The sequence below is a fragment of the Podarcis gaigeae genome (genome assembly GCF_964106915.1).
Source record: "Podarcis gaigeae genome assembly, chromosome: 10".
NCBI lineage: Eukaryota > Metazoa > Chordata > Lepidosauria > Squamata > Lacertidae > Podarcis > Podarcis gaigeae.
In genome coordinates, this window is record NC_139686.1 from 31,201,927 (window position 1) to 31,219,307 (window position 17,381).

The 17,381-nt window shown below is 41.6% G+C and overlaps 1 protein-coding gene across 5 annotated transcripts in view; it reads left to right on the forward strand.

Annotated features, from left to right (window-relative positions):
- The window catches only part of ZC3H7B (zinc finger CCCH-type containing 7B), a 48,801-nt gene extending 31,734 nt beyond the window's left edge, over window positions 1–17,067 (forward strand). For all 5 annotated transcript variants that reach the window (XM_083701779.1, XM_083701776.1, XM_083701778.1 and 2 more), the window contains exons 18-23: window positions 2,356–2,489; window positions 4,962–5,067; window positions 8,513–8,621; window positions 10,215–10,345; window positions 11,324–11,487; window positions 12,567–17,067. In XM_083701779.1, coding sequence (XP_083557905.1) covers window positions 2,356–2,489; window positions 4,962–5,067; window positions 8,513–8,621; window positions 10,215–10,345; window positions 11,324–11,487; window positions 12,567–12,759 — 837 coding nt within the window. In that variant the 3' untranslated portion in view covers window positions 12,760–17,067. The remainder of the gene's footprint in view (window positions 1–2,355; window positions 2,490–4,961; window positions 5,068–8,512; window positions 8,622–10,214; window positions 10,346–11,323; window positions 11,488–12,566) is intronic.
- The last annotated feature ends 314 nt before the right edge of the window (window positions 17,068–17,381 follow it).

Below are 17,381 nucleotides of genomic sequence, written 5' to 3' on the forward strand. Positions count from 1 at the left end.
CACTGTAGCAATAGGTGTCTAGTAGGCTTAGCTAATAAAGATAGCTGTTTTTGTTCCAGGACTTTGTGTTTTATCATAGTTACTCTTTTTGCACCATACCTCCTGCACTAATCTGGATTAGCTCTGTTTTTCCATTTGTTCTTGCAGCGATCAGCATGGCGATTGGTACAATCTGTACTTATGTGACTTGTGACACCAGCCTGGTGCGTTTACCCAAGGCACCTGAGTCTTTAGAAACTCCCTCCAGAATTACACACATGCAAAACTTTAAACCCTCCTTCTAGGCTTGGTCTAAGGCAGCGTCCATTCTCTGTGGAGATTTCCTTGGCCTCAGTTGGCGTGCTCTGGCTACCTGATTCAGGTGGCTATTCTTACCTGAGAGTAAGGACTCAGTGGAGTTTGTTTTGAGTTGATGGAGCATAATCCTACACAAAACAGTGTGGCTGAACAAATAGCTCAAGATCAGCATTCTTTGTGTTTTGCGCTCCTAAAGCAGTTGGCCCCCAGAGTGACTCATTCGTCCCAGACCCCTGGTGTATGTGTGTGTGTGTGTTTTATTTTAATTTAAGTTCCATGAGTTTGTTTATAAAGAAAAGCAGCAAAAAATTTTCTAACATTGCAGTCAAAGGAATAATGATTGTATGTGAGTATTGTGTTTAATTTTCTTTTTTCCTATAGAGGTGGCAAGAACCATAACAATGTGAACCCTCTTTTCTTCCTCCTCCCCCAACCAACACACATTTTCTACACTAAATTACCACCACATGAATCTGTGATCTCCTGTCCTGGAGTAACTATCTCTCCATATATCTCATCCTCTGACTTCTCCCTCCTGCCACTGTTTCTTTCCAAATTCTAAGTTGGCACAAATTGTCTTTAAATTATTAGCAGCTATTTTCTCTTCTACTCAAATTGTTAGTCATTCAGAGCTGAAGATGGTATCATGCTTAATATGTTGCTCAGGCAGAGAATTCCATCAAGTAATATTTTCTGCCCCCAATGTTGTAAAAGATGGTATAGTTTATATATGCACATGAAACTGCCTAACAGCGTCCATGTCACCCAGGAGACCACAGCTGCAGAGATAAGAAAAGAAGAGTTGTTCTGTTGTCTGAAGAGGTCCCTTCCTGTTTCACATGGAGAAGCCATTTTCAACAGAGCTCACCAATGGAAGCGCACAGCTGTATTGAGGCAGCACTGAGTGTTGAAATTTTGCACCCGCTAACAATTTTGTGTCCAGGGCAACTGCCACTGCAGGCTCCCCCCCCCGCCCGCCCCAAATCCTACGCCACTGCTATGTTTCTCAGGGACACAGGTAGCGTCTTGGGCTTGCCAATCGGAAGGTTGGCGGTTCTAATCCCCGCAACGGGGTAAGCTTCCATTGCTCTGTCCCAGCTCCTGCCAACCTAGCAGTTCAAAGCATGCCAGCACAAGTAGATAAATAGATACTGCTGCAGCAGGATGGTAAACAGCGTTTACGTGCGCTCTGGTTTCCGTAACAGTGTTCCATTGCACCAGAAGTGGTTTAGTCATGCTAGCCACACAACCCGGAAAGCTGTCTGTGGACAAACACCAGCTCCCTCGGCCTGAAAGTGAGATGAGCGCCACAACCCCATAGTCGCCTTTGACTGGACTTAACCGTCCAGGAGTCCTTATGTTCCTCAGGGTTACTTTGTGTATTTATGTTCATTTAGACTGGGTGTGTCATGTGCAATGTTTGCAACCCCTGCAGGAAGTGAAGTGAGTCCAAGCCCAGGACTGTAAAGATCATATAGGCCCAATTTATGGCCTTAGAGCCCAATCTATTGATTAGATACTGTGCTGAACCAGTGGCCAATACTGGCAAAAAAAACCCAAACCCGTTCCAGTAGGAATGCAATTGTAAATTCAACAGCATGGATCATAAAAAGAGTTGTTTTTTTACTGTGAGTTTTGCATTGTGTCATTTCATTATCTCCAACACCACATCCCACAATACTAGAAAACAGAAGTAGGTGGCTTATTAGCTTCTTCAATAGCATGAAACAGAGTCTGTGGAGAGAGAGAAAGAGAGAGCGCTTTATCTTCAGTCCCTTACATATGATATCCTTTACCTTTTCAAATAACGGGATTTTTGTCTGTAAATTATCAGCAAAGGCTATTTACTTATATATCAATATCCATTCTAATGTAATTTTATCTTACTATTAGGATCTGTTTTTGCAGTCTTGTTTTGTTGCTTGCTTTATTCTACAGTTCTCATAAAAGAACATACGTGTAAAAATGTGTATTGTCTTAGTAAATCTAGCTTGTCCAATTTTGTGGATGCAGCAACTCCCTCCACCAACTTTCTTCCTTCGTCCTTCCCAATATCAGGCTTCTGCGAGGACTCCCACATCAAGCACTTTCGACCTCCAAATGAAATTTGTTTGTGGCCAGTGTTGGAGGAATGGGCAGGTGGTGGAACCAGATAAGGACCTCAAGTACTGTAGTGCCAAAGCTCGCCACTGGTAGGTGCCCTTACCTATTCTACTGCCTGTAGAATGTTTTCCTACCATAGATTTTGTGACGTGCTTTTATTTAAACGATTGCTGTGGTTTTCTAGGGTTTTGTTTTTATTCCTTGTAGACTATAAAATGTATTTGTGGTCATTTTTGAACTGAGTCAGTGCCAGGCATACCTACTCTTGTGGAGGAAGCTGTGTGGAGAAAAAACATGGGGAAAAGGGAGATTAAAAATGATGCACAGTTTATGGCCCAATTACTTATGGGTCTGTATTGTTTTAATACAATGTTTCCCAAAGTTTTGATAATGGGACAGGTGCCCTCCCCATTTTAAAAATAGAGGTATACTGAGGCATTCCCAAAGTAAAGGAAGGCTTGAACTCTGATTAATAAGAATACACACAGAGGCTTGAACCAGCAAGACTCTGGGAAGGATGTGTATAATAATCTCTCTCCCTCTACCCCACAGCCCAGGTCATTTTATTCACAAAAGAAGTTTTTACAGAGTGCTCATAAGAACGAATCAGACTTCTTCTGAGCATTTCAATAAACCCCAAGTTGGGAAAATTTAAACTACCAAAACTAATTAAGCACGCATATTGCGATCATTATCACCTTCAGGTGAGATCTGGCCCTAAGATTAACATCCTAAGATAAACATATTAGAAAAGCTACATCAAAAGAAGCTGCCCACTATCTTTGATGACCCAGGATGCCTGCCTGCAGGACGTGACTTGTCAAGAAAGAGAAATGGAACAGGGATGCAGAGGTGTGGATTGATCAAGAATCATATCAAAATCGTTTAAACCCAGTCAACGCAATGCTTTCATTGCTGACACAGATGGCTTACTCTATATTTATAATTCCTCATAGCAATCCCACCTGATCACTACAGTATACTTCAGCTTTGCACTAAAAAAGATTACTATAAATGCTTGATTAACTTGTAAAGCAATGGGCAGGGAGTTTGAAGCCAGCCCATTTTGATTCTGCTTCCCTACGTCTTACCCTTTCCTTTGCCTAGGAAGCACGGTTGCTTCCCTAAGTAGGCAATGTGTCAGGGATTCCCCCATGCCTGACAGCTCTAGCACAGGTTGCATCTGGGGAATCCTTGTGCATTATTAGTCCTTCCTTCAGGGTTATGTCAATGATCATATTCTGGCAAAAAGGAGGAAACGGGTGCTGTCTGCTGCCTCCCCACTCGGAAGGTATGCACAGTGTCTCCACACACTCCTTCAATTAGCCTTCTAAAATGTTTATCCTAGTTGGTGCCTGTCCTGGACCTGAATGGATTGTGTGTATTTGTTGTTGTTTTCAACTGCTTTTATATTTATAGTGGTTGTTTTTCAAAATTGTTTACATACACAATTGCTTTTAACATTGTTTTTATATACAGTCATACCTTGGAAGTCGAACGGAATCCGTTCCAGAAGTCCCTTCGACTTCCAAAATGTTCAGAAACCAAAGCGTGGCTTCTGATTAGCTGCAGGAAGCTCCTGCAGCCAATTGGAAGCCCCATCGGACGTTTGGTTTCCAAAACCAGCATGCAAACTGGAACAGTCATTTCTAGGTTTGCGGTGTTCGGGAGCCAAAAAGTTTGAGAACTAGGCTGTTTGAAAACCAAGGTATGACTGTAGGCAACTTTTATATTTGTTGTTATAGTGTAAATCATCTTGAGTTGCCTCTTGAGGAGTAGCAAGGGTAAACAAATAAGGATATAGTGAGATAGATGCCACCAATGGTTATTTAGATACTGGATTTGTATCCCATCTTTCCTCTGTGGGGGTTAAGAGATCTCCCTCCCATTCAGGCATTGCTACTCTGCTTTAGGAAGGTGCCTTTACACACTGCCACAAACCTGGACATAGTAGCTGCTTAAGTTTTCAAGGCCTAATTCTCTCCCATGGCACACTAGTGTGCCCTGACAAGCAGTTCTGAAAGCTCTTCCTTAGTCTATAAATCATACAATCTATGTGAAACAGGACCAGATGATCTGCCTCATAAGGCTTTTCTTATCTGCTATTGCTTCACACAGTTTATTTTGGCGATCAGTTGTTGCGTGTTGTCCTCCCCACCTCCCCACATGCTACATGGCACAGAGCTTTCCTTCTTTCTAGCAGGGAATTCTGGATTCATTAGCTCAGTCTGTACAGTGGTACCTCAGGTTAAGTACTTAATTCGTTCCGGAGGTCCGTTCTTAACCTGAAACTGTTCTGAACCTGAAGCACCACTTTAGCTAATGGGGCCTCCTGCTGCTGCTGCACCGCTGGAGCACGATTTCTGTTCTCATCCTGAAGCAAAGTTCTTAACATGAAGCACTATTTCTGGGTTAGCAGAGTCTGTAACCTGAAGTGTATGTAACCTGAAGTGTATGTAACCCGAGGTACCACTGTACACCAGTTGTCATGAAAGCCAGACTCTGCTCATAATGGAACATCTTCTGAGCATCTTTTTTGTTGTCGTCCCGTCCCCCCGTAGTTGGACCAAGGAGCGCCGTGTCCTGCTTGTGATGTCCAAAGCAAAGAAGAAGTGGGTGTCTGTCCGACCATTGCCTTCCATCCGCAACTTCCCTCAGCAATATGATGTGAGTAGCACTGTTGTTTTGCAGATGGGTCTTAACATAAGAACACAACTAGTCCAGCACTCTGTTTTTACAGTGGCTGGTCAGTTGCCTATTGGAAGCCACAAGCAGAACTTGAGCTTAGTAGCATTTTCCCCACTTGTGTTTCCCAGGAACTGGTATACATAGGCAAACTGCTTCTGGCACCAATGGTAGACCATCACCATCCTGCTTATTAGCTGTTGATTGCCTTATCCTCCATGAACTTATCTCTTTTGAAGCCAGCCAAGCTTATGGCCACCACTGCTTTTTGTAGGTGTGAATTCCCTAGTTGTTTATTATTATTATTATTATTATTATTATTATTATTATTTCTCAGCTCAGGGCAGTTCACAGAATAAAATAAAGGATAAAAACAAGAAAACAATTTAAACAAAAGAGGAAGGTTTTCAGCTGGTGCCTAAAAATATATAATGTAGGTGCCAGGCGAACCAAGTGCTGTGCGAAGAAATGCCCTTTTTTTTGGCTGCCCAAAAACTTGGATGCCTCTTGAATTTTAGTATTATGAGAGAGGGAGAAAACTTTTCTCTATCCACTTTCTCACTGTGCCTCATTCTTTATATCTGCCATGTATCTTACTCGCCTTTTCTCTAAGAAGCCCCAAATGTCGTGTGACCTTTTCTTATAGGTGAGTTGCCTTTTCTTTCCATTCACACTTGAGCTCTGTATGGAGTGAGAAGGGAGCCAAAATACAGAAGCCGAAGGAGGAAGAGCTCTTTAGACAGGGGAATGGCAGAGTTATTGTTAGACAAAAAACAGGTGCTGGTTGAAAGCCAAGATTAGTCAGTGGTGCAATAATGAAAGAATATTTTGACACCCGTTGAAATCACCCATGCAAATTTGGTGGTTTTAATTAAAATCCTTGTTCCATGAAAGACTGGTTGGCTCTTGAATTGGGTATAGTGTTTCACCTTGGGTTACCCTCCTCTAATGTGCTGTGTGTGTGAAAAGAAGCTGGTGACATTCCTCAGTTTGTTTACCGCCAGAGAAGGTGTGGCACTAGCTCCTGGGCTTGAAGATAAAGTGACTTCAAGTCAATTCAAGGATTTGGAAAGCACTGATCATTCAAAAAAGAAGAAAACTATCAAGAGGAGCTCTTAATGTTAAGCCCAGTTGTGGGTGAATATGTTGCAAAACTTTTTTGTATCCCTTTTTCCTAAGGGAAGGGAAGACTCAAAACGACCGCCAATATTTGGTAAATAATGAGCAAGCAATACATGCATGTGCATATATTCACACATGAATGTTCAGATCTAGGCTTTTCATGTGCCCCTAGAGTCAAATGTCTCCTTGCTTTAGAAGAGTTTTCTATAAAAATCATACAATCGCTTTTTTAAAAGACTTGTATTCTGTTGCAAAAGGAAATAACTGTGCTTCAGAAACGGTTGCTACAAGGAAGTGAATAATTTTACTGCTGTACTTCTGTTGTTTGCTAAGTGCATGGGTGGGGAACCGTTGGCCCACCAGACGTTATTGGAATCCAACTCCCGGCCAATGGACTCCAACTCTTGGCCAGTGGTCAGAGGATGATGGGATTTGTAGTACAACAACATCTGGAGACCACAAGTTCCCAACCCCTGGCTAAGGGAATAGTTTTTGTTTGCTTTGTTGGAATTGTTCATTAAATCTGTTTCTAATCCAAGTGTCTGTTGTCTATTTCCTTTGAGCACAAAGCCAACATCTTCTGTTTCCATGAGTGAGTAAGGATGAGGAAGAGACGTTAAAAACAATTGCTTTGGAAATCATTCTCCTAGAGCATAGCATGATTTTCACTGTGGATGAGGAATGGGTAGTTGTGCTGTAGCTTCCTCAGGTTGTGGTCTTTTCAAGAACTGAAGAGGCTTTGTGGTAGAAACAGGAACTGAAAAGTGAGATATGAGGGAAAGAAAAAAAGTTAGCAGTATGCCTTTGGAGGAGAAGCTTTTCTTCAGTTCTCCTCCTATATTTATATATTAGTGTTTTCTATTCAACGCTGCAATCTAGGAGGTTCTTGGAGAGGTATTCAAGAAATCTGGCCTTGATTTGTCTCCCATTTCCAGAAACGGAGAGAGGATGTGGTCCAGAGTAACTTCCTGATATGTTGGTATGGCAGGCAGGTCTCAAGACTCTCCCCTCTGTGAGCTTCACTGTGATGCCATGCTCTTGCTTGAAAGCATGCTTGAATGTAGCATCTTGAAGGTTTACTATTCTTAATTCCATGGTGCAGCCTTCCATTTCAAAGTAGATCTCTGTGTAGCTCCATGTGCTAGAATGCACCTGCAGTTCTTGGGAGCGCTTGTCCAACACAAGGACAGACATAAGGGCTCTGAGAGAGAAAGTGGACTTAAAGAGTAGTAGGTTTTCCTTTGTACCCTGTGTCAAGGGGAAAGATGGCAGTGTCTGAAGACCTTGCTTAAATGGCAAGTGTGAGACAAGTGGTGTGTGGCCATGGCAGGACTTCCAGGACTTGCAGAAAGCAAGTCTGTGGTACTGATACTCTGGAATAAGAGGCAGGTGGGGAGGAGCCCATGACTCCAATCCCTGTGACACAGCAACTAGCAGTGTTCTGCACAACAGCTGCTTTTTGAGTCAGGGGAGAAACTATGCCACCACCACCCTAATCCTGCTATGGATCACACAACCATTCTGAATTGACTAGTAGTGATCCATAAGAAGAAATTGCTGCAGTCTGTATGGCTTATTGATAACCAGGTGCACTGATTGGCAGCGCACCTGAAGCTCAAAAGCCCTTCATCCGGAAAATCAGCAGAAAGCACAGGAACAATTCCACAGCAGTCTTTGTAGAATAACAGTGGGTTGTTGAATAGCCTCCATAAGCCCTCAGTGTATCAGTCTTCTTCTTCTTCTTCTTCTTCTTCTTCTTCTTCTTCTTCTTCTTCTTCTTCTTCTCTTGTCATCTTTCAGGTGTATGTGTGGAGGTGGGTTCTATCACCAGAGAGTCCTTAATGGCATTCAACATATATACAGTGATAAAAACCAGAATAAGCTTGTACCAAAAAAACAATAATTGAAAATTTAAATCCTACAGTTTTTGGTTTTGTTGCAGTGAATACCTGCTCTTTAGCACTCAATTGGAGCAAACGTCAATTCAGATTTTACAGAGATTGCTATTCGCTCTGATTGAGCTTTAAAGAACAGGTTTTTGTTGCCGGGGTGGGGTGGGGGTCAACAATGCTGGAAGGCTATCACCTGTCAAGCTGGAGAGACAAATCTGTATGTTGTTATCAGTGCCTAGTCACAGATTTGCAGATACAGTCTGAAGCAGAATTAATTCGCAAAGCTTGCTTGTCCCCTTTTTGTTTGACTTTGCATCATTCTTGGCTACTTCATCCTTTTTTCTTTTGAGGGTGGAGGGCTTTTTTTCTTCTTTTTTAAGGTTTGTGTTTGTGTGTTTTCTATCTCTTTGCAGCTATGCATTCATGCCCAAAATGGCAGGAAGTGTCAGTATGTTGGAAACTGCTCTTTTGCCCACAGCCCTGAAGAGAGAGAGATGTGGACTTTCATGAAAGAAAATAAGAGTGAGTGGAATGTATGTTTGGGAGCAGGGGGAAAACACTCTTCCATTCTAGTTCCCCATTCCCCCGTTTTTAGGAAAGCTAGCCTTGAGAGTGATGGACACACTGTGGCTTAGTGAAGATGTAAGTCTGGCTCCCTGAAAAGCAGAGTTTGCAAACCAAGGGCTGGTCTTGTGAAACTCGCCCCTTCCTTCCCCTCTCCAGAGCAATTCTCCCTTCCTTCCCTGTGCTAATTGAAGTACTGCATTATGAGGACACCAATGTATAAAATAATTGGGAACCTTGTCTCTTTCCCCAGTTTAGGAAGCTGAGTTTGGAGCTCTGAGGGAACTCAGACTGAGAGCTTATATAGCAGCGGGAGACTCCATTCCTGCCTGTCTTTCTCTGCCAGGCCCTGTTTTCAGGCACTTACCTTCCTCCTGAATAGCCAAACATGCTGTTAGCCAAGCATTTAACTGATAGCCTTGCAGTTCTTGCCTTGCTTCTGTCTCCTCTATTATTGGAGCTCCAGGGGTGATGATTGGTGGAGGGATGGAATCCAAGAATTATTCAGGAATCTAGGCTACTGGTGTTATGAGCTCTGGTCCTGGGGCCAGGAGTTCTGAATCTGGCAGGGTAGCTGGCAGTGAAATCTGCTAGGGTGCTCTGCTCCTCTTTGAAGAAGTTCCAAGTCTCAGTAGAGCTAAACCTGGATAGGATTAAAGCCATGACTTGAAATTGGTTTACACACCATAGTTCCCTAAAACTACGGTTAATGTCAGGAAGGGGGTGCAGATGACTCCAGAGAGCAGAGGAGGGAAGAGTGCATGCACAAGACTTGACTCCCAGTCCACAGATACCCGTAGTTTACAAGAGTCAGCTTTAAATAGGAACCACACCATTGTGGACTAGAATTGTATTCCAAAATGTCACACACATGTATAGCTATCTTCTTCTCTGCCGGCTGAAACTGTGTCCTGTACCTTGTGCTATTTTATTTTTATTTTGTTTATCGCATTTGTATCTCACCTTCTGGGCAGCCTTCCAGGGGCCACATTCCAGTAATGAGCAGGGCCAGAGGCAAAAGTGGCTTTTAACTTTGTACAGTAGTCTAGTTTCTACACTCAGACACCTACCCCTCTCTGTTCTTCATCTAGACAAGGGAGAGCTATTATCAGAGTCCGGGGACAAATTCCACCCATCCAAAAACACCCAGGGGGGTGTTGAAGCTGGGTTGGGGGGGTAGCCTAGGAGTGTGGGGTAGAGAGAGAGTCCCAGGGCCCAGATAGAGAAACTTGGAAGTTCACATTTAGCCCCCATGCCTGAAGTTCCTCACACCTGCCTTAAAAGAAAAAAGTAATTTTGTAAGTCCTTTCAGCTTTGGCTCAGTTGCAGAGCATGTCTTTTGCATGTCGCAGGTCCCAGGTTCAAATCTCTAGGTAGGGCTTCTAGAGAGACCCCTGTCTGAAATGCTGAAGAGCTGAGCTACAAGAATGCTAAGATGGACTCTGGCTCTGACTTTGGTATAAAGCCGCTTCCTTTGTAAAGTTTTCCTCTTGGAGATATTGTGCTTGGTATGATGGAAAGGAGGCTCATCAAACTGATATTTCATTGCAGTTTTGGATATGCAGCAGACCTACGACATGTGGCTGAAGAAACACAATCCTGGGAAGCCGGGCGAGGGGACACCTCTGACATCACGGGAAGGGGAGAAGCAGATCCAGATGCCCACTGATTATGCTGACATGGTAACATCTTTCTCTTGCGCAATCTGTCACTTGCCATCCATAAGGTGGTGGATGGCCCATTGGGTGGAATGTTGCTGCTCCTGAAGTTTTTGCTGTTTTTATGCTGGGTTTCTTCATGGGTTGTTGGAATGATTTTTATTGAGAGGTATTGTTTTGTACATTATGCCGTTGCTCTTAGCAGCAAGCAATTAAGTCAAACAAATAATAAATATTGAACACCCCCCCTTGTTTTTATGAAGACAGTGTACCATTTTAAAAAAAGAAATGGAGGGCCACTTCATTAATTGCATGTATTTTGCTGGAATGACATGAAGTCTTGGGAAGACCCAATCCTTGTATGAGTAGTGAAATATATGAAGGATTTAATGTTGACTCTATTTTATTACACACGCACACCCCTGTGCCCTTGCTCGCTTTTTCACTCACCAGTCCCCCTGCCATTCTCCCCACATTCACCCCCAAGAGCTGCTTCTTCTCATCCCATGCAACTACAAAGGTTGCTTTTTACTTTCTCAGCCCCATTTCTGAAGTTACTTTTCTGTTCCGTTCTGCAGCCCCATTTTACACCTGTTTTCACCATCCTCATTGCCATCCCTCCTACTCCCTCTCTTTTTGCAGCCCCTTGCACCCAAATTTTCACATGCACCCCCTTTTTTCCTCCCCCTCATCCTTTTCTCTCCACCACTCCCCCCACAAAACCCAGAAGATCTTTGGCACTTGCAAAACATTTTGGAAAGTGGATAATAAAGGAAAATCTAGTTGGTGATCAAACTATGAAACACATCAAACAATGGATTTCTTTTATTTTTATCTGAGCTATTTCTATACATACAGCTTAATTAGTAGAAATGTTTAAGTCATGGGCAAACTGGTTTTGGAGGTGGTTGGAGGAGCCCTTTCTAACCCTTTTATGGAGCAGTTGTTCAGTGAAACAGCACGAAGTTAAAGAATTGTGTTCTCCTCTTATCTGATGGCTAGATGGGTTACCATTGCTGGCTTTGTGGGAAGAACAGCAACAGCAAGAAGCAGTGGCAGCAACACATTCAGTCAGAGAAGCATAAAGAAAAAGTCTTCACATCGGAGAACGACTCCAGCTGCTGGAACTACCGTTTCCCAATGGGGGAGTTCCGACTGTGTGAAAGGTACTGTGCACAAAACTACCCCCTTCTCATCTGGTTCCATACGCAGTCAATATGTAACTCCAGATTAATAAAGAGAACAGTCCTTGGCTTCAGCTCTTCCTCATCCCATTGCCGTCTAGCCTTAGGAAGAGTTCTGAAGGACTCAGAAGCTTATGTACTGTTTTGTCACGTTTCGGTTGGCCTGGTAGAGTTATTGCCCTAATATTGATTTGGAATTTTCTTATGGGGCAGCACAGCTGCTATTTACTTTTTCAGGTTAAATGTTTATTAGTAATAGGGGGAGAGGCACATCTATTTATTTATTTTTATTAGGCGGAGGGCCAGCTTTTATTTACCTCTGCCAATTCACATTCTAACTGCTGCCACCAGATGTCTGTACTACATTGTTTACCAACATCTTTAACTATATCTCAATAGCTGGTGAAATTCAGACATGGTACAAAACTGGCCAGACACACTTTTATAATAAAAGTAAGGTAAAGGTAAAGGGACCCCTCACCATTAGGTCCAGTCGTGACTGACTCTGGGGTTGCGGTGCTCATCTCGCTTTATTGGCCAAGGGAGCCGGCATACAGCTTCCGGGTCATGTGGCCAGCATGACTAAGCCGCTTCTGGCGAATCAGAGCAGCGCACGGAAACGCCGTTTACCTTTCTGCTGGAGCGGTACCTATTTATCTACTTGCACTTTGACGTGCTTTCGAATTGCTAGGTTGGCAGGAGATAATAAAAGTAACAATATATAATTTACTATAAACTATAAAGGCATGATAAGTTTGCTTACTTATGCAAACTTTAAAACTTACTTATGTTTGCTTTAATAAGGTTATCATATCTTTAAACAACAGTTACAGTTTAGATGTTGCTCAGCTCCAGTTCCCATCATACCTGACAATTGACCCGGCTGGCTTGTTTGCCAAAAAAATATCCCACTTTTGCCTTAGGCCCTTGCTATGTTTAGTAGAAAAAACCCTCTGTAGTTTGAAATTAGTTTTCTGATGTCAGATACTGAAGAACTGAGGGAAATGGTTAAAAATGAAAAAACCCTAAAGTCTCTTAAGCCATGTGTTGTCCTCCTGCAGATTCCAGAAGACAAAATCCTGCCCTGAAGGGGAGAAGTGTCGCTCTGCTCACGGCCAGGATGAACTGACAGAGTGGCTGGATCGGAGGGAAGTTATGAAGCAGAAGCTGGCCAAAGCCCGCAAGGATATGCTGCTGTGCCCCAGAGATGATGACTTTGGCAAATACAGCTTCCTATTACGGGATAGCATATAATTTACTGAGGGTGGTGATAAAACAGGAAAGTTTTCAGAACCAGAGATGTGGGAAGGGTAGGAGCAGGGCAGCGACAAAGAGACTGGTAGTTGTTCCACAAACCTTTCTTTGATTGTAAGATAATCAAGATGATTTACTGATGTTGAATGGGATTTTGAATTGATTGATCTATAGCCAGGGAACATGATGCTCCTAGACTTTTGTTGTTCTATCTCCCCTGCTCCCTTTTTAAACATGATTTTTCAATCTACCACTTTTCAACTTAAAAAAGATACTGTTTTGCGGTGTTTGGTAAATAAGAGGGAGGGGGCTTCTCACTTTGGTTCCCAAGCCCCTGGATCCTTTATTTGGGGTGCCTGATTGCTGGAATATTGCAGCATCATGGACATGAGCATAGAGAGATAGTGGAGAAATGATGAGCAAGTGGGGTTTTGTTCAGTGTTGGTGGCTGTGCAGTGCTGTGTGCTTCTTCTCCACAGACACCCAAACTATTGTGTAGAAGAATAAGGAAGTAAACCAAGCCCAGTTCAACCTATCTTTAAAGTTTTGAGGTGACTCCGGTGGTTGCTGTAGGCAGTAGTAAAAAATAAGATATTTTTCTCTGTGTATTCTAAGATTAAATCTTACCTCCTCCTTTCTGCCCATTCCAATCCCTCTCAGGTGAGGGAGGACAATGAATTTCTAGTCCAGCTAGAAAGATTATCACTACGTTGCCTTTGGAGATTGAGGCAACAGTATATTCCCTGCCTTCCCATATAGCTTATTCTGTTACCCCAAAAGCAAATTGATAACAGATTGTGTTGGACCTTTGTTTGTTAAGCATAGCTGTGAAGATTCTTCCTCCTACAGTTGGAACAATTGCACAATGCAGTCTTTACCTCTCCATAGAGACATCTAAAACCAAGATGCTCTTTTGAGGATTGACATGTGCTTAAGAAAAATTAATGTTTGCAGGTTGTGCAGAGAGCCTGCTCGGTTTTTACTGAAAGTGTGTCAGTTCCACCTTAGTGGTGCCCCCCCACCCGTATTGGATAGATGTGTGCGTCTGCAAAGACCAAAAAGCAATGATAGCAGAAATGAACAGAAATTATGTAAAAGGAATCTCGCCGTTTAAATTAAAAAATGTTTGCCATATAAAAAACAGAGTCAGGTTGGAAACTTTTTTTTTTTTTTGGCCATGTAAAATATGTGGTGCCACTCAGATAATTAAAAAATGTAACTATACTTGAAATCAAAGATAGAATTAAATGCAGAGAGAGAAGTTAAAAATGTTTCCACAAGAGAAACTGGTTAAACCAAGGTTACAAAGAAGGAGAATAAAACCTTCCTTGCATATGAATGTTTCATTTCCAAAACTAATAGAATATATTATCTACAAATAGCCTCCAGCCACAAGAACACATTAAATCAGCTTTCTGCCCCCTCTCTGACAGTGGACAAGGTTCCTAGAAGTCAATACGATCTCTTCTATATCAGTACTATTTAACACACCTTTTGAAGTGAGCTTCCAGAGGCTATTGTCCAAAGCATGCTTTCTATGAGTTAAGTTCCATTGAACGCCATGGGGGCTGCTTTTGGGGTAAGCATGTTCAGCACTGGGCTGTAAACATCTGCAAAAATGATGAGAACATTAAACAAAACATTCTGTGAAATAGGGGTTGAAGAAGGGGGAAAAGTGCTTTCATTTTATGACACTTGGCATGATGTGTGTGTCTGGATAAGAATGCAGGTGATCTAAAATGTGCACAACTTATATTTTTGCAAGTTAAAATGCTCAGCACTTGTGACTGAACAAGTTGGCGCAATTCTATTTTTGGGTCTAAGAGGAAATGCACTAATATGTGTATTACAAATTAGTATGCAGTATTGGAGTATTTGCTTTATGTTTTGCAAGCAGATGATGCGTGATCTGAATGAGGAGGTTTCATGCTGAGATGTATCTATCTAGGACCTGCAGTCTTGGTTATACTATCTATTTTATGAAATTGTCCAACTAAGAGTTTTTGATATTTAATCAAATTTTATAACCCTTTCCTACTTAAATAATATTAATTAAGATAATATAAGCTATCCCTATAGACATGAAGAGGCCCAAATAATTGTGATAAGGAAGGGGAAGTAGAGTGAGCAGGGGAACATAAGATCACTAGGTTAGGGTTCTCTGAAACCTTTTGTTGCTTTATTTTCTTTCTAACTGATGATCAGATGCCCCATTCCTCATTTTTGTCAGTATCTGGCCTTCACACTTATTAACCCACTTGTACCTATCGTAAAACCAGTTTAAAGATATTTGCTCTTTTTATAAGCAAAACCAGCTACTTGTTTTCAAATAGGCTTATTTTGTTAGACAAAAAACTCATATTCCTAAAGAGGAGATGTAGGTACTTTTCATTGCTATCTTCTAGGAGAAGGTTATAGCTTTTTGTGTGTTTGACTCCCAATGAATGGTAGTCATGTACCCTGACCACCACCATTCCATGGCATAATCCACACATACTTTTCTTGAAAGCTATGATTCCCTTTTATTGATTTGATTATTCTAGAATTTGAAACAAAACCACTCATATCATGTTATGTGTCTTCCATTGGCCTAGATTTTGATAAAAAGGGAGTTGGCATTTTCTGCTGTCTTGCCAGTTTAGTAGTCTTAATTAATTTGACACTGGATTAAGCAAAGCCACAGAAATTCAACTGCAACTGAATGAGCCAAATCACTCCCCTTCCCACACATAAGCATTCTGTGTATTTGCTTGTTGTCTGCTTGGCAATTATGCTTTCAGTCTGTTGGTCCTATTTCTCAAAATACTGATGAGAGCAATTGACCAGCTTCTGGAGTTGAAATGTTAACCTATTTGGGACAGACAGAGGAAAACACACGTAAGAAAATGGATGTTTAAAATTCTTAAACTATCTGCATCTAGAAATGTAACTATATAAGTGTATGCTCTACCATGAGTTATAATATGTGAATTTATTTAGATTATGGGGTGGGAAATGTTTCCTTTCCTCTTTAATTAAAAAATAAACTGCTTTGCAGCCTTTTTTACTCCAATCAATACTACTTTGATGGGGGAGAAAAGGGCTTTTGTGGTTTATGGAAGCAGAGTTTATAGGGGTGGGAACACATATTCCTGGGCATTGCAGTGAGAATCAACTTTTGTTTTTTCCTGATATGATAACCTGATATGTGGTGTTGCAGTATTTTGTCACTGGACTTGTTCTAGTGTGTATATATGTAACCCTTCCATAAAACATATATACACAGGTATTAAATATATCACTCTATATAATATTATATATGTATGTGGTATCAAAGGAATCTTTTTTTATTGAGGGTTAAGGAAAAGGACTCTAGCTAGGGAAATGCAGCATCTCTTATTGAAACAACATGATGTTGGGGGGAGGAATAGTTCTGTTGCGTTGAAAAAGAATTATTTATGCTGACGGGGGATCATTACTCCAATTAGTGGTGAACTCACCCATGTAAATATCTGCCCATTCCATGGAAAGAAATGTTCATCTAATAAATAAGGTGCTAAAGAAAGCCTTTTGATTATTTTCTTAAGAAAAGGGACGTTGTCAAGAGCAGGGGGTGGCCCTTTGTCTTTATATAAATAGGATGGAATTATTTTTTGTGCTATAGCATCTCACTGTATCCATAGCACTAGCAGTTCTTCAGTAATCAAGGGTGTCAGCCCACTGCTCCAGAACAAATGAATAAAAGAAATAAGCATTTGGATAACTACCATAAATGACCTAGCAAGGGAAAGATTTTCAGGAGGGCAGACACATCTGAGAATTATAATGAAATTAGGTCACTGGTTATGTTTTTTAATACTGAACAAACTGTGCTACAAAGAGCTTGGCAATGGCCCTTTCTTAACATAAAATAAAGTTATTGGTTCAGTCACTGTATTATAAAATTCTCCCCAAAAAAGGAGGTAGGACTCCTTTCCCAGATCCTCAAAGTTGAGGGAAGGGTAGGTTTGAATGGGATAGTGATTAACCAGGCCTTCAACCAGGCCATCCCTAAGAAATTGAGTGATAGGGGAAAGCCAGTGAAGGGAGATGCTATATTTCTAAGCTGATCTTGTAATAAGTTGGAGAGTCCTTCAAAATGTCTTTGTATTACTATATTTTAAGAATACCACGCTTTACTATTACAAAGAAATCCATAGTACCTTTCAGAAGGTCTAGTATCCAAGATAATAATGTAGATGTTCTAACAACTTTCTTGTTACTAATGAGACAGATTTGCTTCTTTTAGCCTTTGTAATAGAAAATAAAAGTGTGCACTTTAAACCCTCACCATGTGTGCTGTATTATTCCTTGGACGAGAATGGCAAGGTGGCTCATCTGTTTCTTCATGCGTGGGCAATATGGCTGGTATGAAACATGATCAAAAAATGATTCATTTGTGGCCTAGGATAGATATTTCTGTTTTAGCTACCAAGTTGAGGTACCAAGTCTCATGTCACACAGTTCCCATGATGTCACTACTCTCATTACTTACGTACTTCAGATGTGAGGAACCTCCAGATGCTGCTGAATTGCAACTCTTATCATCCCTGGCAATTGGCCATGCTTGCTGGGACTGTTGGGAGTTGTAGTTCAGCAACATG